The sequence below is a fragment of the Vicia villosa genome, unplaced genomic scaffold (genome assembly GCF_029867415.1).
Source record: "Vicia villosa cultivar HV-30 ecotype Madison, WI unplaced genomic scaffold, Vvil1.0 ctg.000253F_1_1, whole genome shotgun sequence".
NCBI lineage: Eukaryota > Viridiplantae > Streptophyta > Magnoliopsida > Fabales > Fabaceae > Vicia > Vicia villosa.
The window spans coordinates 604187-625361 of record NW_026705106.1 but is presented as its reverse complement, the minus strand read 5'-3'; the positions used below and the strand labels follow the sequence as shown (position 1 = coordinate 625361).

General features: G+C 33.9%; 1 protein-coding gene across 1 annotated transcript; it reads left to right on the top strand.

Annotated features, from left to right (window-relative positions):
* Positions 1–7050: 7050 nt before the first annotated feature.
* On the top strand, positions 7051–16302 carry LOC131625991 (uncharacterized). The gene is made up of 14 exons (XM_058896820.1): positions 7051–7596; positions 8052–8221; positions 9643–9746; positions 10185–10251; positions 11952–12044; positions 12129–12293; positions 12399–12539; positions 12637–12714; positions 13696–13808; positions 13880–13940; positions 14541–14708; positions 15362–15463; positions 15712–15801; positions 15891–16302. The coding sequence occupies exons 1-14, from the start codon at positions 7317–7319 to the stop codon at positions 15951–15953; spliced, it is 1695 nt and encodes a 564-aa protein (XP_058752803.1). The 5' UTR covers positions 7051–7316; the 3' UTR covers positions 15954–16302.
* The last annotated feature ends 4873 nt before the right edge of the window (positions 16303–21175 follow it).

Here is a 21175-nt window from a genome sequence, read left to right as displayed (position 1 = left end):
AGCATGATACAACTGCAGAGAGCGGATGGTACACTAGCAACAACCCAAGAGAAAATCGAAATTGAGGTTCTGAATTTTTATCATAACCTGATGGAAAAGGCAGAGAGAGCTTTAGGGCATTGACATCCATGCCATGAGAGATGGCAGATAGGTGAGTTATGAGCAACAAGTAGCTCTGATTGCCTCAGTCATATATAAAGAGATTGAGCTGGCTCTCAAGAGAATAGGTGACACGAAATCCCTTGGCTTGGACGGATATGGGGCCTGTTTCTTTAAGAAGGCTTGGAATACTATGAAACAAGATGTTGTGGCTGTTGTTCAGGACTTCTTTGTTAATGACATAATATATAAAGCCATTAATTGCACTGGTGTGACATTAATTCCCAAGAAGACTAATGCAAACAGTATAGAAGACTATAGACCAGTTGCTTGTTGTAGCATCATATACAAGCTTATTTCTAAGGTGTTAGCCACAATAATGGGAAAATTCTGGATAGTATTATTGATGTTAATCAGGTTGCTTTTGTGAAGGGTCAACATATTCATAATCACATACTTTTAACTTATGAGTTGATAAAAGGCTAAGATAAAAAGGGAGGCACTCCTAGATGTCTAATTCAAATGGACATTCAAAAAGTGTATGACACGGTCGATTGGAACGCTTTGGAATGCATTTTAAACGAAGTTGGATTCCCTTGGAAATTCACTAATTGGATTATGCTTGCGGTATCGTCTGTTTCCTACAGATTTAATGTGAATGGGAACTACAACAAAATCATGGAAGCTAAGAGAGGTTTCAGGCAAGGGGACCCTATAACCCCCCTTCTTTTTGTCATTGTAATGGAATCCTTGAATAGGTCCCTATCCAAGTTACAAAGGAATGGAAATTTCAAATACCATGCTCGATGCGATAAATTGAAAATAACCAATTTGTGCTTTGTAGACGACCTCCTTCTGTTTGCTCAATGGGAAAAAGGCTCAGTGGAGATGATGATGGATATTTTCAACAAATTCTCAAAATCTACTAGACTCAAAGTTAACCCAGAGAAGTGTAAAATTTTATTGTGCAAGGATGGACAAAGATACAAAAGATGGTATTTCTAAAGATATTGAGTTTAAGAAAGGTCAGATGCCTTTTAATTACTCAGGTGTGTCCGTGACTGGTAAGAAGCTTTCGATTCAACAGTACATGCCTTTGGTGGATCGTATTATTGATAGAATTAAACACCGGAGTGCTTGGTTACTGACTTATGCCGGTAGAATTCAGCTTATAAAAAGCGTGACCTTTACAATAACTAATTACTGGTTACAGGTTTTCCCCTCCATAAAAGTGTGATTCATAAGATCGAATCTATTTGTAGAATCTTCTTATGAACAGGTGGCTTTGAGGGGAGTAGGAAGTCGCCCATTGCGTGGAAAATAGTGTGTAGACCTAAGAGCTATGATGGTATGAATCTTATCGACTTGGAAGTTTGGAATCAACCCAACTTGATCAAACTTCTTTAGAGCTTAAGTGGAAAGTCGGATTCTCAGTGGATTAGATGGGTTCACGTGTATTACTTGAAAAATGACCATATCATGAACATTGAGAACAAGCCTGCTTATAGCTGAATCATGAAATCCATCCTTAATCAGCGGGATAGGATCCATAATATAAAAGAATGGAAGGATATTCGAACTCATAATAAGTTCAGCATGAAAAAATTACAGGGCGTTACAGGACTATTCTAAAAAAGTTAATTGAAAAACTCTGTTGCACAATAATATGGCAAGACCTCGGGCCTGCTTCATGTTGTGGCTTACCTGCCATGGTAGAATGGCGACTAAAGAATATGAGTTATTTAGAATGCATCTTGGAGAATCCATTCTTGTAAGTAATAGAGTTAATGTTAGACCTATTTTAAAGAAGACTCCATATGAACTATTCAAAGGAAGGAAACCAAACATTGCTTACTTTCACATCTTTGGATGCAAGTGCTTTGTCTTAAACAATAACAAAGACAATCTTAGTAAGTTTGATGAAAAATCCGATGAAGGTATTTTTCTTGGCTATTCTCTTTCTAGAAAATCTTTTAGAATATATAACAAAAGAACTTTAAAAATTGAAGAATCTATGCATCTATCTTTTGATGAATCTAACCCCTCCAAGGAGGATATAATTGTTTGTAATGATGATGATGATGATATAGTAGTAATTCCTTAAGAAGATACTTCCAAAATCAAAAAGAAGAATCAATCGGAGAATCACGTAGATACTTCCAAAATTAACAATGAAAATCAATCGGAGCCTCAAGGAGATACTTCCAAAGTCAACAATGAGAATCAATTGGAGAATCAAATAGAACCTATATTCAACAAGAGTCAAATATCAGTGATCTACCTATGGAATGGAGAACTCATAGAGATCATCCAATTGATAAAGTCAATGGTGATATTATTCAAGGCGTTACAACAAGACTAAACCTTCAAGATGCTTGCTTAAACATGGCGTTCGTCTCTCAAATTGAACCTTCCAAAATTGATGAAGCATTAGGAGACGACCAATGCATAATTTCTATGCAAAAAGAGTTAAATCAATTCGAAAGAAATCAAGTTTGGGAACTTGTTCCTAGGCCAAGTAATAAACACATCATAGGTACCCGATGGGTGTTTAAGAACAAACTTGATGAGAATGGTATAATTGTTTGAAACAAACTAAGGTTGATGGCTCAAGGGTATAATCAAGAAGAAGGAATCAACTTTGAAGAAATTTTTGCTCCGGTTGCAAGGTTAGAAGTTATTCGTCTTTTACTTGCTTATTAAATTTTTCAGCTTTTTTCAAATGGACGTCAAGAGCGCCTTCTTGAATGGATACATAAATGAAGAAGTCTATGTCAAACAACCCCGGGGCTTTGAATACTTCAAGAATCCATTACACGTCTTCAAGTTGAAAAAGGCTCTCTACGGTTTAAAGCAAGCACCAAGAGCATGGTATGATCGTCTTAGCAACTTTCTATGCGAAAAAGGTTTTGAAAAGGGTAACGTTGACAAGACTTTGTTTATAAAGAAAATTAAAAATCATACTTTATTAGTTCATGTCTACGTTGACGACATCATATTCGATTCAACAACAAAGAATTATGTGAAGAATTCTAATCAACAATGCAAGGAGAATTCGAGATGTCTATGATCGGTAAGATGAACTATTTTCTTGGATTACAAATCAAGCAATTAAAGGATGGCATTTTCACCAACCAATCCAAGTATTGCAAAGAATTGTTGAAAAGATTTGACATGGATAATTGTAAAATAATTTCTACACCAATGGGATCCGAAACTTATGTGGATCAAGATTAATCCGGTGTCTATATTGATATTACAAAATATTGAGGTATGATTGGTTCATTATTATATTTGAAGACAATTCATCCTGACATAATGTTTAGTGTTTGTTTGTGTGCTTGCTTTCAAGCAAATCGGAAGGAATCTCATCTCATGACGGTAAAAAGGATCATGAAGTATCTCAAAGGAACAACATATGTCGGTTTATGGTATCCAAAAGGTAGTATAGGTGATTTACTTGGTTATTCTGATGCGGATTATGCAGGATGCAAAACTGACTGCAAAAGTACAAGCGGAACATGTCACATCTTAGGTAATGTATTAGTATCATGGTCATGCAAGAAACAAGCATGTGTCGCACTTAGCACGGCCGAAGCAGAATACATTGCAGCAGGAAGTTGTTGCGCTCAAATCTTATGGTTAAAACAACAACTTAGTGACTACGGCGTAAAGCTTGGATGCATTCCTCTAAAGTGTGATAACACAAGTGCGATCAATATCACAAAGAATTCGGTCATGCACTCTAGAACCAAACATATTGACACACGACATCATTTCCTACGCGATCACGTTCTAAAAGGAGACGCTGAAGTTTCGTTCATTGATACTCATAATCAACTAACGGATATTTTTACAAAATCGCTTGCAAAAGAACCATTCTTCAAGATTCGAAGAGAACTCGGCATATTGGTTGAGCATGATGTATGAATTTTAAAATCTCATAATATGTGATCAAAACTAGCTTTCATCATATAAGGTACATGTCTCAAGTTTCTATCTTTCAATATATTTTACAATTTCATTTGTGAAATCCCAGCCTTTACCGGTATGTTGCGTTTTTCATTTATAACTTATATTCACATATTACCTAAACATGTTATTTTGATATTATATACTATTTCATACATGTCTATGTGCTAGTTTTAATGTTTCAAAGCTACTGTTTTTATGTTTTTGAATTTTTTCGTGGAAATCGATTTACCCTCAATGGAAACTAATTTCCTGTAGCTTAAAAATCATGTTTGGTTACTGGAATGTAACTTTCGTGACTGGAAATCGATTCCCACTCAGGGGAAATAAATTTCCTGAACGTGACTTGACTTTATTTATAATTTTTATTTTCGTTTCTCTTGTATATATCCACATGCTCCTTTTGTTTTGGTCATCAAGGTCAACACTATCATTCAATTCCTCTTCCACTCTTCATCTGCTCTCATTGATAACACATAAGTATTCAACACAATCCTTCAATAACCACTCAAATATCTCCATCTACCAACATTATCTCCATTAAAACCCACTTATGTGAAGTGGATATGATGCTGCTGTGTGCAATGAAGAATTCTATGCCGGTTAATTGGGCTTATGTGATTCTACGTCACATGGAATATTGCTTCTCCTTGTCAAGTGGGTTACCATATGCTAGAACCATAACCAAGATCCTGGAACACTTTCGAATTCCTTTACAAAAAGAACCGGCAAAGAAGACGGGAACAACAAGCCTAATATCTAGTAAAAACTGCTCAAAAATATGGGCATTATCCAAGACCGTGATGAATTTTTTAAACACACTGATGATGAGAACGTCCAAGCTCCTCCAGCCATTATTGACGGTGGCTATACTTTAGAACTCATATACAAAATGCTTCGTCAAATGGATCTTCGCAACAGTTCGGAACATCGCATAATGCGTAAAGACATCAATTTTCTCAAAAATCAATTCCAACAACAGACTGAGAATGGAGATGATGGTGAAGAGGAAGAAGAAGAAGAAGGAAATGGTGTTGACAATGATGAAATGGATGCTAGTGACTAACTTATCTTGTTTTATGTTGTCTTATGCTTTATGTTTTATATTATGTTCTCAATTTCTGTTTTATGTGTAATGTTAAGACAATGTCTCCCTTATAAGGTCTAGTATTGTGCTATGTATTTTTTGTTTTGTTTCATTGTGCTCATAGTTTGATGCCTATTATGAAAATGTTTCAATTTTGTACTTCTTTTCCTCATCCTTTTTGATAATAACAAAGGGGGAGAAAAGGCATGTGTTTGCTTTTCTTGTCCAAAAAATTATGCAGTCTCATAATTCATAAACACTCTTTCTCTTAAGTAAAAACATTGATAAAGGAGGAGTCATCAACATAGGGGGAGCATGCTTTTTAGGACATATCAAGCAATAACACACGTCAAGTTTCAATGGTTGTCATCATCAAAAAAGGGGGAGAATGTGAAGTCAAGCTTCTCAAAATTACTTGTTTTGATGAAGTCAACAAATGTGCAGTTGAATCAAGAAAGGATGTGCAAAAGTTTAGAAGCATAATGTACCATTCAAGTATCCAAGTCTTAAAACAACTATCAAGATTTAAAGATTTTATTGAAGACTATGGAGCTTAAACATTATAGTGCCAATATGCTTTGGCTTGAAAAGAAAATAATTTTTGCATAGAAGCTTCAGGAAATCGATTCCCTAGGGGGTAAGTCGATTTCACACACTTGTCCAAGAATTGCACGTTTCTGGAAAATGCTGTTTTGATTATGGAAATCGATTTACTCTATATGGAAATCGATTTCCTGAGTACATTTTTTCAAAAATGGTCACAACGCTTCATGGAAATCGATTTACCCCCTACGGAAATCGATTTCCTGAGTAAACAGAGCCAAAGATATTTCTATTCAGATTTGAATGTTTTCCAACTTACACCTTTTCAGATAAACATTGTTTCATTGTTTTGCATCATTTCTAAAAGGTGTTAATGCACTATATAAAGCATTATATTTTCAGATTTGAATTCACCTCTTCCATTTACAATTTTTACAAACTCTTATTCATTCAAACTTCAAATCAAGTGTTGTGATTATCAAACTTTCACAAAGAATTTTTTGCATTGTTCTCATAAACTTGTCCACATACTCATCAACATTTGAGCACCTATTATCTGTATAAATTGCATGAGTGGTAGAGAAGATCAATCAAGTGATTGATATATTGTTCAACTTCAAAACTCTTGTAAAATTAGGAATACTTTATGTATACCTTGCTATCCAGGATTGTTGGAAGCAAGAGAGTCACTTTGAGAGGATTATTCTCTTAGTGGATTTAGTGTAGATTCCAAGAGGATTGTTCTTGGTCCAAGAGGATTGTTCTTGGTCTTTGATTTGTCTTTTACAAGTTACCAACAAAATCTCTTACTACGTAAGGGGACTAGAGTACTCTCAGATTGTGAGGGGAACCATGATATATCCTTGTGTCATTTATTTTTCTGCACTTTACATCTTCCATAACTTCACCATAAACAAGAAAAATAATCCATACATCATCAAAAACCTATAAAATTTTTAAGAATCTAATTCACCCCCTCTTAGACGCACTTCGTACTTACAGTTAAGTGACCAAAATACGTATTTTGTTATGAATTAATTAGAATGTCCTAAGTGTGAGATAATTTAACTAATATGAATTAATTGAGTTAAATATGTGTGAATTATTGGTCTAGAGCTCAATCTCTTGTTCCTGAAATTTTTATTTATATTTATGATTTAATTAAATAAATATTAATATTTATAAATCATTCATTTTTATTAATTTGAATTATAAAAAAAATAAACATGTTCTAAAATATTTTATTAAGATAACATAAAATTAAAAGATGGATCTCAATTGTTTTTGAAGCCTTCCCTCTCGTAAAAAAAACTCATTCCCAACAAAAAGAAAATTCTTAAAAAGAAAATAAATGAGAGAAAAATCCACTCGTAGTAACTAGTGGAGTGTATGATGCTCTACTGACTTGAGCATAACTAACCTTGTTTCTTCCGTCTTCCATTCACTCTCTCGGATCTTCACTTTCTCTTCAACATCTTCTACCTACGCTCCCTACTAATATGAAAAACTAGTAATAATCATTATCACAAATATTCCTAGTATTCTATTCAAGAGTAGATCGGAATCCCCATACTCTCTCTACTCAGAAACCCTAGTTAGATCAGATCTCAACTCCATGGCTTCGCCGCCACGAAAACCTCGCAACCGTGAAATGCTCTTCGACTCCGTCATCGCTCTCGTCTTCATCCTCGTCGCCTGCGTCGACTTCTGTGACGGCGCCACTGTTGTTGACGTCTACCGCCTAATCCAATACGACATGTCCGGTGTTCCGTTCGGATCTCGACTCGCGAGCCTCAACCACCATGCCGCTTCACTTCATTTCTCTCCTCACGCCGATCTCTCGCGCACTGTTCTTCTTATTCCTCTTCGTGAACTCAACATGTCCTTTGTTCAAGGTTCTTATTGTTCTGATCGTTTTGTGTGTTTTGATTGAATTTGTAGTTGCTTTTACTGAGACTTAACTGTTAACTATTTTGAATGATGTTGATGTGCAACGATGTGCGAAGTAGTTTTGAATTACGCAAGTTATGAATAGTGTTTGCGAAACGGCTACAGTGTAATTGCGATGTTTCCGTGTTCAATTTGTTGGTTTTGATTTTCACTTTCTCTGTTTGATTATGGAAATATAAATTTGTATAATAATTCTTATAGTTTGGGACAAAAAAAGAAAGTATAAGAAATAATGTCATGGTTCATTTAATGTTATGGATAAAGTATCTATCTAGTCAAACTCTGAAAATAGCCAATACTACTTTGTATTGATCATTATTTAGGGGCAATGGTTGGTTTGGCTTTTCTTTCATTCTTATTAGTTTAACGAGATTGAAAATTTGTTTGACTGATATGACAGAGTACATTGTTGCTGGGAAGCCTCTGGGGGGTTTAATATTTTTGCTGCCTCAGATGTTCAATTTTGAAAACAAAGGTGGTGTGGGAAGTAATGGTGACGATGGGAGCAAAGAACTGCTGAAGAGTGTGTTGGCTGAGCTTGAACAAATACTTATACACGCCAACTTACCTGTGAGTAAATTTCAGAAAGTTGCTTCTTTATATATGTTGTTATGAAGTTCCAACTATTTTTCTTTTGGAATTTTTAATAAAATGAATTGTTTGCTGGAATCTAGTAGCAAAAATTAACTTCTTAGTTCATTTATTTTGAATTCCTTTACTTTATAATTGTTTTATTTTTCGTTCTAAGTCATCAACTCGTGTTATACTCTTGAAATTAATTTATGCACTGTTTTGACTGACTATGCCCGTGCTCTCCAAAAACTTAACTGATTTTATTAGCAAACGTATTGGTCTTTTTCATTGATTTGTTTGATGAAGTAATACCGGCTTTGTAATTTTCCCACTGTTTTGTTGATGACTGAATACTTTGGCTAGCTTCCTTATGCAGTAGTGATCTGCCAACCCTGTTTATTCGCTTGCTCTAGACGACTTGCTTGCTTATTTTTTATATCAATTGTGGCAGTCTGGCAGATAATTAATGAACCTAATTTTGATATGTTTCACTATAGATATGCTTCTCAAGTCAGCTTTATGTGTTTGCATATGTTTTATTGCTCTTGACTCATCAGTTAGTGCCAAGTGATTCTGGAAAAATTAGAATGCTTTCCTTAAGTTTTATTGTCTATCATAGCCTTAGGGTCTGTTTGGAAGTTTGGAGGGGAAGGGAGGGGAGGATTTTGAAAAAAAGGAAGGATTGAGTGGAGATAATTGAAGGATTTTGGTTGGGAGGGTTTGCTTTTATTCATAACACCAAAACCCCCCTAATTTGGGGGAATTTAAAATTGTATTGAATAAGGGTTTTACAGGGATTACATAAATTTTCCAAATATTTTTTATGGTGTTATAGTATTATGAAAATTAAAAATATAGTAATGATTAACACTCTTTTATCATTCTATACAAAATCATTCTTTCAAAAAATATCAAATATTTTCCTATATTTTTTTAAATATTCGTTTTCGGAAGCCCTCCCCTCCCCTCCAAACTTTCAAACAAAGCCTTAGGCTCTTGACTGATAAAGTAGTGCCGGGAGGTACTGGCAAAATTGAAAGGTTTTCCGTAAGTTCTATTGTCTATCATAGTACTCTATTACCATTTATCTAGCTTATCGTGTGGAGTGGACTACTACTCATTCTAAATTTTTTGAAGACCAACATTAGTGCGCTGTTTGTTGTGACGATGATGTTATTAGTGTGGTGTATATTAGATAGGAAAGATGCACTTCTGTACTATGGAATTGTATTTTTCTTCTATAATTTATTGTTTTTTCCCAATTTATCTAATGATGTTTTGTTTTTGCCTTTAATATGTGATATGATACCCTTTTGTTTTATTATGTTTCCTACTATTATATTTCTGATAGGTTAAGCTCTATTATTATTAATTTTGTTTTTTAATTTAACTTTTATGATACTTTTTTTTGTTGGTAGTATCCTGTTTATTTTGCTTTTGAGGATGACAACATTGATGCCGTGTTATTGGATATCAAGAAGAATGATGCCTCTGGTCAGCCTGCCACTGCAACTACTGGCGGGTAGGTTTAATTCGATGAATAAGGCTTCCATTGGTGTTTTGTATTTGTTAGGTTTAATTTTTAACTTGTGATCTATACAGTTGTATTACTTCATACACGCACACTTACACACCAACGCACAGGCACGCACGCATACGAGCACACACATTTTATGAATTTTGTAGGATCTTACTATCCATTGTACACATGTATGATTTATGGTCTTAATGGACTTTATGTGAAGTTTTTGTTTTGACTACTACTTGGGTCTGGATTATGTTTTAACTATCCTTTGATTTCACAGTTGTTACATTTCTTCTATTTTCTTTCTGTAATAAATTGCTTCACATGTCTGTTATGTTGTTTTGCATGTCAAGTTTGTTTTCTTTTGGAAGTGATGTTGTCAATGATTTCTTTTCTTCTTTTCTGTGTTTCCCCCCCTTTTTTGAAATGTTGCAGGTACAAATTTGTCATTTCAGCCACTGAGCCAAAAAAAGTTGCATCTCCACCCATTACAAATATTCAGGTTTTTGTTCTGCCTTCTTTTTGCAGAAATACTATGTGGTTGTTGGGTGATAGGTGTGCAAATTCATTTAGATTAGCAATGGCTTTGAATTTTTTTTCCGGACATTATTTTGATCTAATTTGAAATCAAACTAAACTTATTTCAAATAGATCAATATGTAATGTAAGTTGAGAAGCATATTTTTAACTTTGGCCAAATCCTAATATGTATATAATACAACTAATGGCATCACATGAATATGTCATCAATATAATTTCTTTTTATGTTTTCTTTGTTTTTAATTTTTAAGATGTACATATATTGATACCATATGAGATTTCTGTTTGAACAATCACCAACCTTTGTGTTTCTGTAACTAGACAGTCTAAGATGACTTATTGTATGATTGGAAGAGCCTTGGGTTTGAGCATGACTCAATAATCCACATAAGCGGTAACACCCTCATAGGTAAGTTCAAACAAAGTTAGAGACCTAAGTTTGTTCCCTAATAGGATCTGACACGAGACATGTCACTTTGTTTGCAGTCCCATCTCACAACCCCTCAAGTAGGCAGGACACTGCAGTGCTGAAGCATTGTTTCTTGGTAACCACTTGTCCTGTTACCTCCCTTCTTTTCCCTAAGCCGCCCTGCCTGTCACATCCCTTACTTGCTCCATCCCCTGCCCGTCATTTGACACATCTATGTTTGCAAGTATAATTTCATATAATTTTTTATTTATTTTAGGTATAATTGGTAGAATGGTAGGATCTTATATTCTGTGTTAAAATCCTTGAGTTACGATCTTTTTACCCTCTCCCAATCCCGGGTAGGATCTCAAGTTTGACAACATTGCTTGCCATAAAGATTTCTCATAAATTCATGACGATGAGAACCCTATCTCTATAGGATATAGCATAATCTTAGTAGTTGTATATACCAACCACCTTCATTGTCTAACAGATTTCATTATGGTCAAGTCAAACATTGGAAATAGTATGTCCCTCTTCTGTTTTGCTGTATCTTCCACATTAATTCTCAGATGTTATATGTGAAATCTATAAAGCTTTGAATCAGTGGCTTTGTATAGGCTTGAGGCTTTTGTGTATTGAGCAACCGTATTGAGCAACCGTTTAGCCGCATGTTTAGGCGAAAATAGGAAATACTTAATAGGATAATCTGGTACATGTCATAATCTTTTTCCTGGATTTTGGTTGTAATTTTATTTTCTTAATGCATTTTAGTGACAGCTTAGGCATGTTTGATATGTTGTAGACCTATAATACCAGTAACCTAACTGAATAATGAACTACTTGACTTTGAAGTCTCAATTTGGCACTTCTTCAAGTCTACAACTTATCAAACATTCCTAAGTTGTCACTCAAAGGCATTTTATTTTCTTCCTATTGTTTTTCTTTTCTCTTGAGTAAATGAGCACTTCTTCATTATGCAGGCCTGCTTATTTTATATTTCCTTAAATTCTTGTTTCCTTTATTGTTATCATCTTCCATAGCTTGTGCAAGTTTCATTTTAACAATTAATGTTTAATGTAAGGCTATGGTTATGTTATAATTTAAACCTGGAAAACAAACAGCTTATGCTTGATAAAATGTAACAGATGAAGATATGTATTACCAATATGTTTGCATTCACAAGGGTTTTTAAATTGGTGTGTTTTGGATATAACTCGTGTGAATGATAGATGTCTTTTATATGGTTGTAGGGATGGTTGTCAGGGCTGAAGACAGATGGTGATTCACATCAATTACCCACCATTGCGATAGTGGCATCATATGACACTTTTGGGGCTGCACCGGTATTTATTTTTTTTAATTTCATCTGTACAAGTACAACTATACCAAACGACCTTCATGCTTATTTTAAACGTCTGTAATTTTAGGCATTATCAGTGGGAAGCGATAGTAATGGAAGTGGCATTGTGGCTCTTCTCGAAGTAGCTAGATTGTTTTCTCTTTTATATTCTAATCCGAAGACAAGAGGGCAATACAATTTGCTTTTTGGGCTAACGTCTGGCGGGCCTTACAACTACAACGGAACCCGTAAGGTGATATTTCCGATATGAAAGTTCATTTTATTGTCTGACAAGTCTATTTCATGTCGGTATTCTTGATGTTATGATTCTTGTCACTAACAGTTTTGTATTTTTCAGTGGCTTCAAAGCTTTGATCAACGTCTGCGTGAGAGCATTGACTATGCGATTTGCTTAGATAGTATCGGCTCATGGGAAAATGAATTATGGATTCATGTGTCTAAACCTCCAGAAAATGCCTTTATTAAGCAAATTCTAGAAGTAAGTGACTGTCCCAGTGGTGGGGGCTTTACTAAAATAAATGGATTGACTTGCAGTTTTGACTTACTGACTTCTTTGATGGAAAATATTGGTGTAGGATTTTTCAAGTGTTGCAGAAGAGTTGGGTGTCCAAGTTAATCTGAAACATAAGAAAATAAATATTTCAAATCCTCGAGTAAGTGATAAACTCTCGCAATTTTACTTGCATGGCTCTGACATTTATATTTAGCTTCCATTCATTCTCACGTGGCAGTATTTTAAAGAAAAACTACATCACTGCCCCACTCATTTTATTACCGTGAACTGGACACTTAATCTCATAAGGTTTGCAAAGAAATTTGAAACTATTTTATACTATTTGTTATTCAGATTTTAATGCACTGAAATCAAATCATCCTCTTTATTTCTATTCTCTGCTGAATTCTTGAGATCTTTGAGAAAGAAATATTTTTGAGACCTAACTACATTAGGGTCCTTTAACTTAATTTAAAATTTCAAACTGGTCCTTTATAGTTTTATTTTTAAAGTTTTGGCAGTTATCTTTAAAAATGGTCACATTGTTTGATTAATATTTATTCTTAGTTCCCTCGTGTTACATAGTTAAGTAAACCCGCCTTGACTATAGTGTGTTTCACACTCAGCACCTCAATTAAACCCTCATTGACTATAACGAAATTACAATCTTACATAAAAACAAGAGCACATCATGTTAGTTTTGTTGGATTAGATATTGTAATAGTCATCATGATGTAATTTAGATGTTATCATGACGAATTGAAGATATGCCTTTTTAGAGCGGTCAAGCAACACTTTTGGTAGCATTCATAGATGAAAACTGAAGTTTGATTTGGTCCAACATTGTTAAAGTTTTAAAACATGAAGGACTAACCTTACATGGAGAAAGGACTAAAAAAAGATAAAAGACATGTTTCATACTTTAAATTAAGTTGAAGGATCCCTGACGAGGTTGTGCCTACTTTTAATGATATATATACTATCTGTACAGCTGCCTATTGGCTGCCATTTCCTTCCTCTAATCATATCCGCTTGTGTCATATTTTATTGAAATATATTTCTTGATAACAAGCTTGTACTGCCTACATTTGTCTAACTATTACATCTAAAGCTGGATATTAAAGCTAGACATCTGCTGTAGGTAGCTTGGGAGCATGAACAGTTTTCAAGGCTGAGAGTTACGGCTGCTACCCTCTCTGAACTCTCTACAGCACCTGAATTGCTAGAGAGCACTGGTGGTTTGCTTGATGGCAGGTTCATCTCTGGGCTTAAATACCAAAATTTTCTAATTTCTATGCCTGTATGCTGAGAGCTTCATTCTGCAGGCAATTTGTCAATGAAGCGGCGATTGTCAGAAGTGTGAAACTAATTGCCGAGTCTCTTGCGGTAAGAGTAATTTACTTCAGAAAAAGATTAATTGTTCCACAAAAATGATAGATTGGAGATCCAACATGATTGACAGAAAAGTAATTTTCACTGATTATTTGTTCAAACATACAGAATGGGTCACTTATGGAGTTATGGTGCTGAATTTACTCTTCATTTGTTCCTACTGCATCATCTTTAACAGTCCTTTAAGTACAATCATGGTGGTTGCAATTTAATTATGAGTAATGCTATTGCTAATGTCATAGTTTTACTTATGGTTGATGATATTTAATCATAAAAATATTTTTTGTATTTGGCATGATTATGTCAGTTACATTGATGCCTTAATGAAGGTTATCCTTTTCTTGATTCATTCCTTTTTTTTTTTTGGCTATTGCAACCTGGCTTATTTGCCAAGGTGATAGTAAATTTGAATAACATAATCAACATCCTTAAGTGTCATCTCTTTTTGAAGAATTACCTAGAAAAAAAATGGTTGTATTGGATATGCAGTATTTTATGATGTGACATCTGGCCTCAAGAAGATTCATATATTTTTCATGTAAATCCAAGTTTTTTTCTTTAAACATCTCTTTTTTGTTGAACTGTATTTTGCAGAAGCATATTTATGGGCATCAAGGAAAGAACGTACAGATTTTTGCGAACAACAGTAACTTAGCTGTTAATCCTTCTTATGTTAGATCATGGTTAGATGTTTTGTCGCGAACACCTCGAGTAGCACCATTTTTATCAAAAGACGATCCTTTTGTTACGGCATTGAAAAAGGTATTATTAGAATGTGTAAATTGCATAATATCTTTTACATCTGTTTCAGTAAAGGATTAAGTTAAGTCCATTAGGTTAGGATGAAAAAAAGTCCATTAGGATGAATATGGTTGTGGGTAGGCCAGTTAAGGGATTGTTTGCAGCAACAACTGAATGTATATAGTTGTTTGGGTTGATAAGGGATTATATGGTACAAGCTATGTTCTGCATGCTATTATGTTCTTGAAGAAAAAGGTCAAATTTAGTATGTATGTTATTTTACTAGCTTATGAAGATTCAAGTAGGGTTGGAGTTAGTGGAGCATATCACCTTGAAAATCGTTTTTGGTTGATCTTCTTCGTATGTCTGTCTATTTCATGAACAAAGTGTGGATCTTATGGAACACATCTCTAGGAATCATTAGGGGTGAATGTGCCTCAAATTTGGTTTTGATTATGTTTTGTTGTATATTTTTTCTTTTGTGACCGCGCTTGTATTATATATGTAAATGCAACACCTAGGGGTCTTATCTTAACATATGGAAAGAGTATAAGTTTTGCTTCTTCAAAAAGAAGAATTGGAGTTGAGAGTGCCCAGTCCTTAATTTCTTGGATATTATTGAAGCAATCTTGTTAGTTCTAGTATACTCACCCAAGTTCTCCGCGTGTTTATAGGAATTAGAAGATCATACAGATGAAGTCAATGTGCAAAGAGAAATACTAGATGGGATGTTCACTTTCTATGATTCAACTTCGGCAAAGTTGAACATATATCAGGTATTTGAAGTTATTTTCTTTGTGCCTTATTTTGTATTCCAAGATAAGCCATTTGCTTGTTCTCTTTCCCCATTTAGAGCATCTGAATCAAACATAAAAGGATCTTTGACAGAATTTTGCTTAGACAATCTTCAGTTTGTAGTTTGTGTTTTTCAGTTACTTGTAGGTGCAACATATTTTTCAGTTACTTTTGGCTTCGTAATTAAATAGTCCTTTCATGTCTAAAATAAACGTTAATTGTTTTACAGGTTGCCAGTGTCACATTTGACTTACTGTTGCTTCTAGTGTTGGGATCATATTTAATCGTCCTCTTCAGTTTCTTGGTCATCACTACTAGGGTACATATTTACTAACAACCAACATCTCTTCAACCTTAAGATATCTAGTTTTTTTGCTTGCATTTAATCTTAGTGTTGTTGATTGGCAGGGTCTTGATGATCTAATCAGTTTATTTCGGCGGCCTCCTTCTAGAAAAGTGAAGACAGCATAATGACCGTCCGGATCGTGCTCTCATGTTTGGTCTACGTAGTTCTCATGTTTTAATTAAATTAAATAGTTTCTTAGGATGAAATTTCTATTTAAAACCGCTTTGTAGTGTATTTTATTCATGAGTTATTATATTCGTTTAGTTAGTGGTTAAAAACAGCAAAATGTTTTTGGCTGTGCTAAATTAAGAACGCCAAAATTTTGATATTTGCCTCTTATTTGGCGCATTCATCATGTAGAAAGGTGGTTAGTAATTCATGTGCTGTGTCACCATGAGTTGCTAATTTGCCGTAGTTAGGTCTTGTTTACTATTTACTTGGATGTAGCTCAATAAAAGATTTGTTTGTTTTTTTTTTTCTTCATAAAATATAAAATTGACACATAGTAAGAAAAAAAAAACTTCGCGCAATGTTGCAATTGAAAATGATTTTGAGCTATTTGCAAATTTTTATTATATAAAATATATTTATTATATAATTCATTAAAATTCTTAAACAACACATTTTTTTTTGGGATTAAACAAATATTTTAAGACTAATAAATTATCACTCGTCTTAATATAAAACCAAAGTTTCTAGCAAATTTGAGGATTTGAACTTTATTTCTTTATATTATAAAAGTAAATTTTTATTGATGAACTAGTAAGAAACTCGTGTTAACGCATGAGTTTTTTTTAATTCACATTATGCGTCTATTATATCATAATTTATAAAGTATCAATTAATTCTTCAATTGATTGACATTCAAATCGTTACAAATATAGGCTAATGATATGCACTTCTCGTACAATCTATTTTAGATATTAGCCCATTTTTCAAACTTAAAATGTATGACATCCCACTACTTTAGATATTAATCCATTTTCCAAACTTAAAATGTATGACATTCTCCGTCAAATTTCAATTTTAAAACTTTCTTATTATATTAAAACTTTCTTATTATATCATATTTACATTTTTTTACGACCTACTAAATATGACAACTCTCGGTTAAATTACAAATCTAAAATCTTCTTATTAGATAGTATTTACATATATATAAAGTGTATCTACATTTTTATATAGATTTTTTGGAAAAAAAAATTGAAATTCTTTTTTATAAAATAAAATACTTAATTTTGAGGTTTTTTCTTTCAGTTTTATTTTTTATTTAAATTATTATATATATTTTCTGGAGCAAATAAAGAATATATATATATATATATATATATATATATATATATATATATAATACATGCTGATCCTAGGATCCAAGCCTTATAATAACAAAAAGACTAACAATCTAAGTATACTTATAGCTCATTATAGTAATCCCACAGTTTTTTATCTTTTTGGACGCATCCATATATCAGTTCCTTGAGGTCATGCATATTCAAATCCTTCGCGTTGCTACTTTGGAAGGCTTTCATATTCCTCAAAATCCAAACTTGATAGACTGTTTCAGCCACACAGATTTTCAACAATTTTGTTCTATTGCTTTTCCCCCTTGTCCTTTCAATGATTCACTTCAATTCATAATTCCACTCCTGCGGTACATGAGTATATTGTAATCAATTCAGTATCTGCACCCAAATCCTACTAGTTTCTATGCACGCAAAGAACAAGTGTTCGCAGGTTTTAGGTTCACCATAGTAGAGGCATTTTCCATCAGTCAATGTGCCAAATCTGTGGATCTGTCCTTAGTATGCAGGCGTTTTTGACAAGTCATCCAAAGCAGGAAAATGGCCCGGGGTCTAGCCATATTGCTTCTGACCAAGTTTCTCCAAGGTACACTAGCTTTATCTCCTCTTAATTCCTGATACATGGGTCTGGTTCTGTAAGTACCCGTCCTTACAAAAGACATTCAGGCAGCAAAATTCAGAAGGGTCCCTTTGTGTTTGAACATGGCCTTGATTGTCCAAGATATTGTTTGTTTGGGCAGGTAGTTGTTGATGTCACCTCTCTTCAGATAGTAGTGGTAAACCCAACTAATCCATATGCGTTCCTTTTTATTGCTTAGGTTCCAAAGCATTTTTCCTAGAGTTTCTCAATTTCATTCTCTCAAGGAAATAACATTTAACCCTCATGCAGCCACTGGGTCACAAATATGCTCCCAGGAAATTGGAGCTTTTCTGCTATTGGCTTCCTGACCAGTCCACATAAATCTTTTGCACAGATTCTCCACATGTTCAAGCATAGTATTACACCCTTGTTTTTGGAATAAATTTTCAGGAGGTTGTTGAAGCTTTGAGCATCAAATATAGGTATCTTTCATGATTTGCTATCTAGGTAAACCATTGTAGGAGAGTTATGAATAAATATTGTTTATAACTTTCATATTAGGTTCACTAGGAGACGAGTATATTAACCTAATTTGTCATTCTCTTTTTCAAGGGAAAATAATAAATATAAAGAAAAAAGAAGAACGAAACAACAATACAAGATATTAACGTGAAAATTTTAAAATCGGAGAAAAAATCACGACTGTTGTCAAATGATAATAAGAGAATAACACTATGTGAAAATTGTTACAACACATAAACTACCCTCTACCACCCCAAGACACCAATACACCTACACTCTCCAAAACAAATATTTAACTACCCCTCAGAATACACTAAAATAAGAGTATAAGAGAAAATATAAAAAGTCAAATACAAGCTTAAAGTGCTTTTTAACTTGTACATCTTGTAAAGAAAAACTTGAATCCTATATATAGCTTTGGACCCCCTCTTCCTTCACAAAACTAAGCGATGTGGAACTTCTTAAACATGTATATTTTCAACCAACCCCAACAATCTCCACCTTGAATAAAAATAATACACTAACTTTTATTGTCTTCACCGACAATCATACTCTACTATAAAGAGTATAGTCACTTGAAGCTACACCGCTCCAAGAATTTTCACATTGTTTTCACCGACAATCATAGTTTTAAAAACTACCATACTCCACCTAAAGAAGAGTATACTTCACTTGAAGTTAAACCACTTCAAGAATTTTCACAAGCCAAAAATCAGGTTGAAACTTTATGGTGTAACTTCCATGCTGGTAGGAAGCTCTTCAACCACCAGCATAATCTCACAACACACTTTGCATTAATGCTCATGTGTTTATCTGTTAGCAATAACACATTCTTTTCCATGACAGCGGAAATTTCATGAGAAAATACTTCTCAATTTTCAAATAAGATCATCCTCTCTCACAGCGAGAGAGACATTACTAGCATTTGACTCAGAGCCCTTCTTTGACGCTGCCCCATAAGGACACTTATACTTTATATGTCCAATCTTTCCATATTTCTAACATTTCACACCCGTTTCATTGTTTTTCTTCATATAAGGCCTTCCTCTAGCAACCAACACTGCGTTTGATGCAGCATTATCCTCACCCGTCAATCTTCTTTCTTCATAAATAATTTTACTAGCAACTTATTCAAGACTCAAAGTTTCCTTCCCATATATCAAAGCAGGTTTAATATGCTCATAGGAAGATGGAAGAGACCATATGAGTCTCAAAGCTTTGTCTTCATCATCAATATTGACTCCAATAGTTTCTAATTTAGAAATAATACCATTTAGAACACTTAGATGATCAAATACTTTTGTATGTTCATCCATACATAAGCTATGAAACAGCTCATTCAACAACCTTCGATTTGATATATTATTTCCTTGATATAGCCCTTCAAGTTTCTTCCAAAGCTCTTTGGCTGACGATGTACAAGGAACATTCGCAAAAATATTCTTAGCCAAAGACATGCAGATTGTACTCGGAGCTCTCAAATCTAGTTCCTCCCACTTCTCGTTGTCCATGTTGGAAATGTTTCCTTTCAACGTCTTGTGTAACCCTAATTGTATCAAAACATATTTGACTTTAAATTTTCACAAGCCAAAATTGATTCTTCCATCAAATTTCTCTTAGTCAATCTTCACTACACTTGAAAAATTTGACATTGCAACCAAAACCTTTCCTACAGCGAACCAAAATTTTCCCAACCAACACGGAGTATAAATTTTCTTTTATGATGTGGATGATTAGACAAAACTGTAACCATAGAGCATACTAAAATTTATACCCTACCAAACCAGACTCTGATACTACTTCTAGGGAAAATAACAAACATAGAAAAAAAGAGGAACAAAATAACAACGCAAAAGATTAACGTAGAAACTTCAAAACAAGAGAAAAAACCACGACTGTTGTCAAATGACAACCAGAGAATAAAATTATGTGAAAATTTTTACAACACATAAACTACCCTTAACCACCCCAACCAAATACACTCACACTCTCTAAAGCAAATATTTAACTACCCCACACAACACTCTAAAACAAGAGTATAAGAGAAAAATGTAAAAAAAATTCAAATACATGCTTAAAGTGCTTTTGACTGGTACTTCTTGTAAATAAAACTTGAATCCTAGATATAGCCTTGGACTCCCTCTTCATTCATAAAACTAAACGATGTGAGACTTCTTCAACATGTATATTTTCTACCAGCCCTAACATTTTTTATATAAGAAAGAGACTAAAAGCAAAGCACTAGGATATGATTATAGAGGAGTATCATAGCCTCTCAAAGGAAGAAAATCACCTTAAAAGTTAGATTCACCATAGGTTTGGTTGACTCGAATAAGGAGAATGATTCTAACAACTAGAGATTGAAGGTAGAAAATGGGAGTAAGCCAGTTTTGATTCATATCAACAACTTGATTGGAATCATTTTCTAAGATAACATGATTTAGTTGTAATTCTATAGGCAATTGAATACCAATGTCGATTACGCATGGCAACAAAATCCGTACTGCAAGTACTGACCCAAACCCGCCCCGAAGTAGACGGGGAAAACCCACTTTGACTGAGTTTGGGTTCGGGTTTGGATTTTCCCCGATTATAAAATATGGGACGAGTTGGGTAATGGGGACACTCGTAGCCACCATGAACCCTCCCCCGAACCTGCCCCATTTATTTCATTATGTACATTATTATTTATTTTTTTATAATTGAGAATATTAATTACGTGGCCGATGTTTTGATAATTTGATTTGTATTTATTGTTTAAAATTTTTGAAATGTATGTATGAAATTTTTTTAGAATATTTTATTTTATTATTTATAATGTAATTTTATTTTGGAAAAAATAAATATTTCTGTTAAAAATATTTATTTTACTAAATGGATGGTGGCAGGGCGGGGATACCCGAAACCGTTTGGGACGAGTTTGTATTTTAATTCCCCACCCCCG

Excerpts from the sequence above, each read along its gene's own strand:
- LOC131625991 (XM_058896820.1), top strand. The coding sequence starts at position 7,317 with ATGGCTTCGCCGCCACGAAAACCTCGCAACCGTGAAATGCTCTTCGAC. Across the intron at positions 10,252-11,951 it reads CACCCATTACAAATATTCAG|GGATGGTTGTCAGGGCTGAA; the intron begins GTTTTTGTTCTG and ends ATATGGTTGTAG. Across the intron at positions 13,941-14,540 it reads TAATTGCCGAGTCTCTTGCG|AAGCATATTTATGGGCATCA; the intron begins GTAAGAGTAATT and ends TGTATTTTGCAG.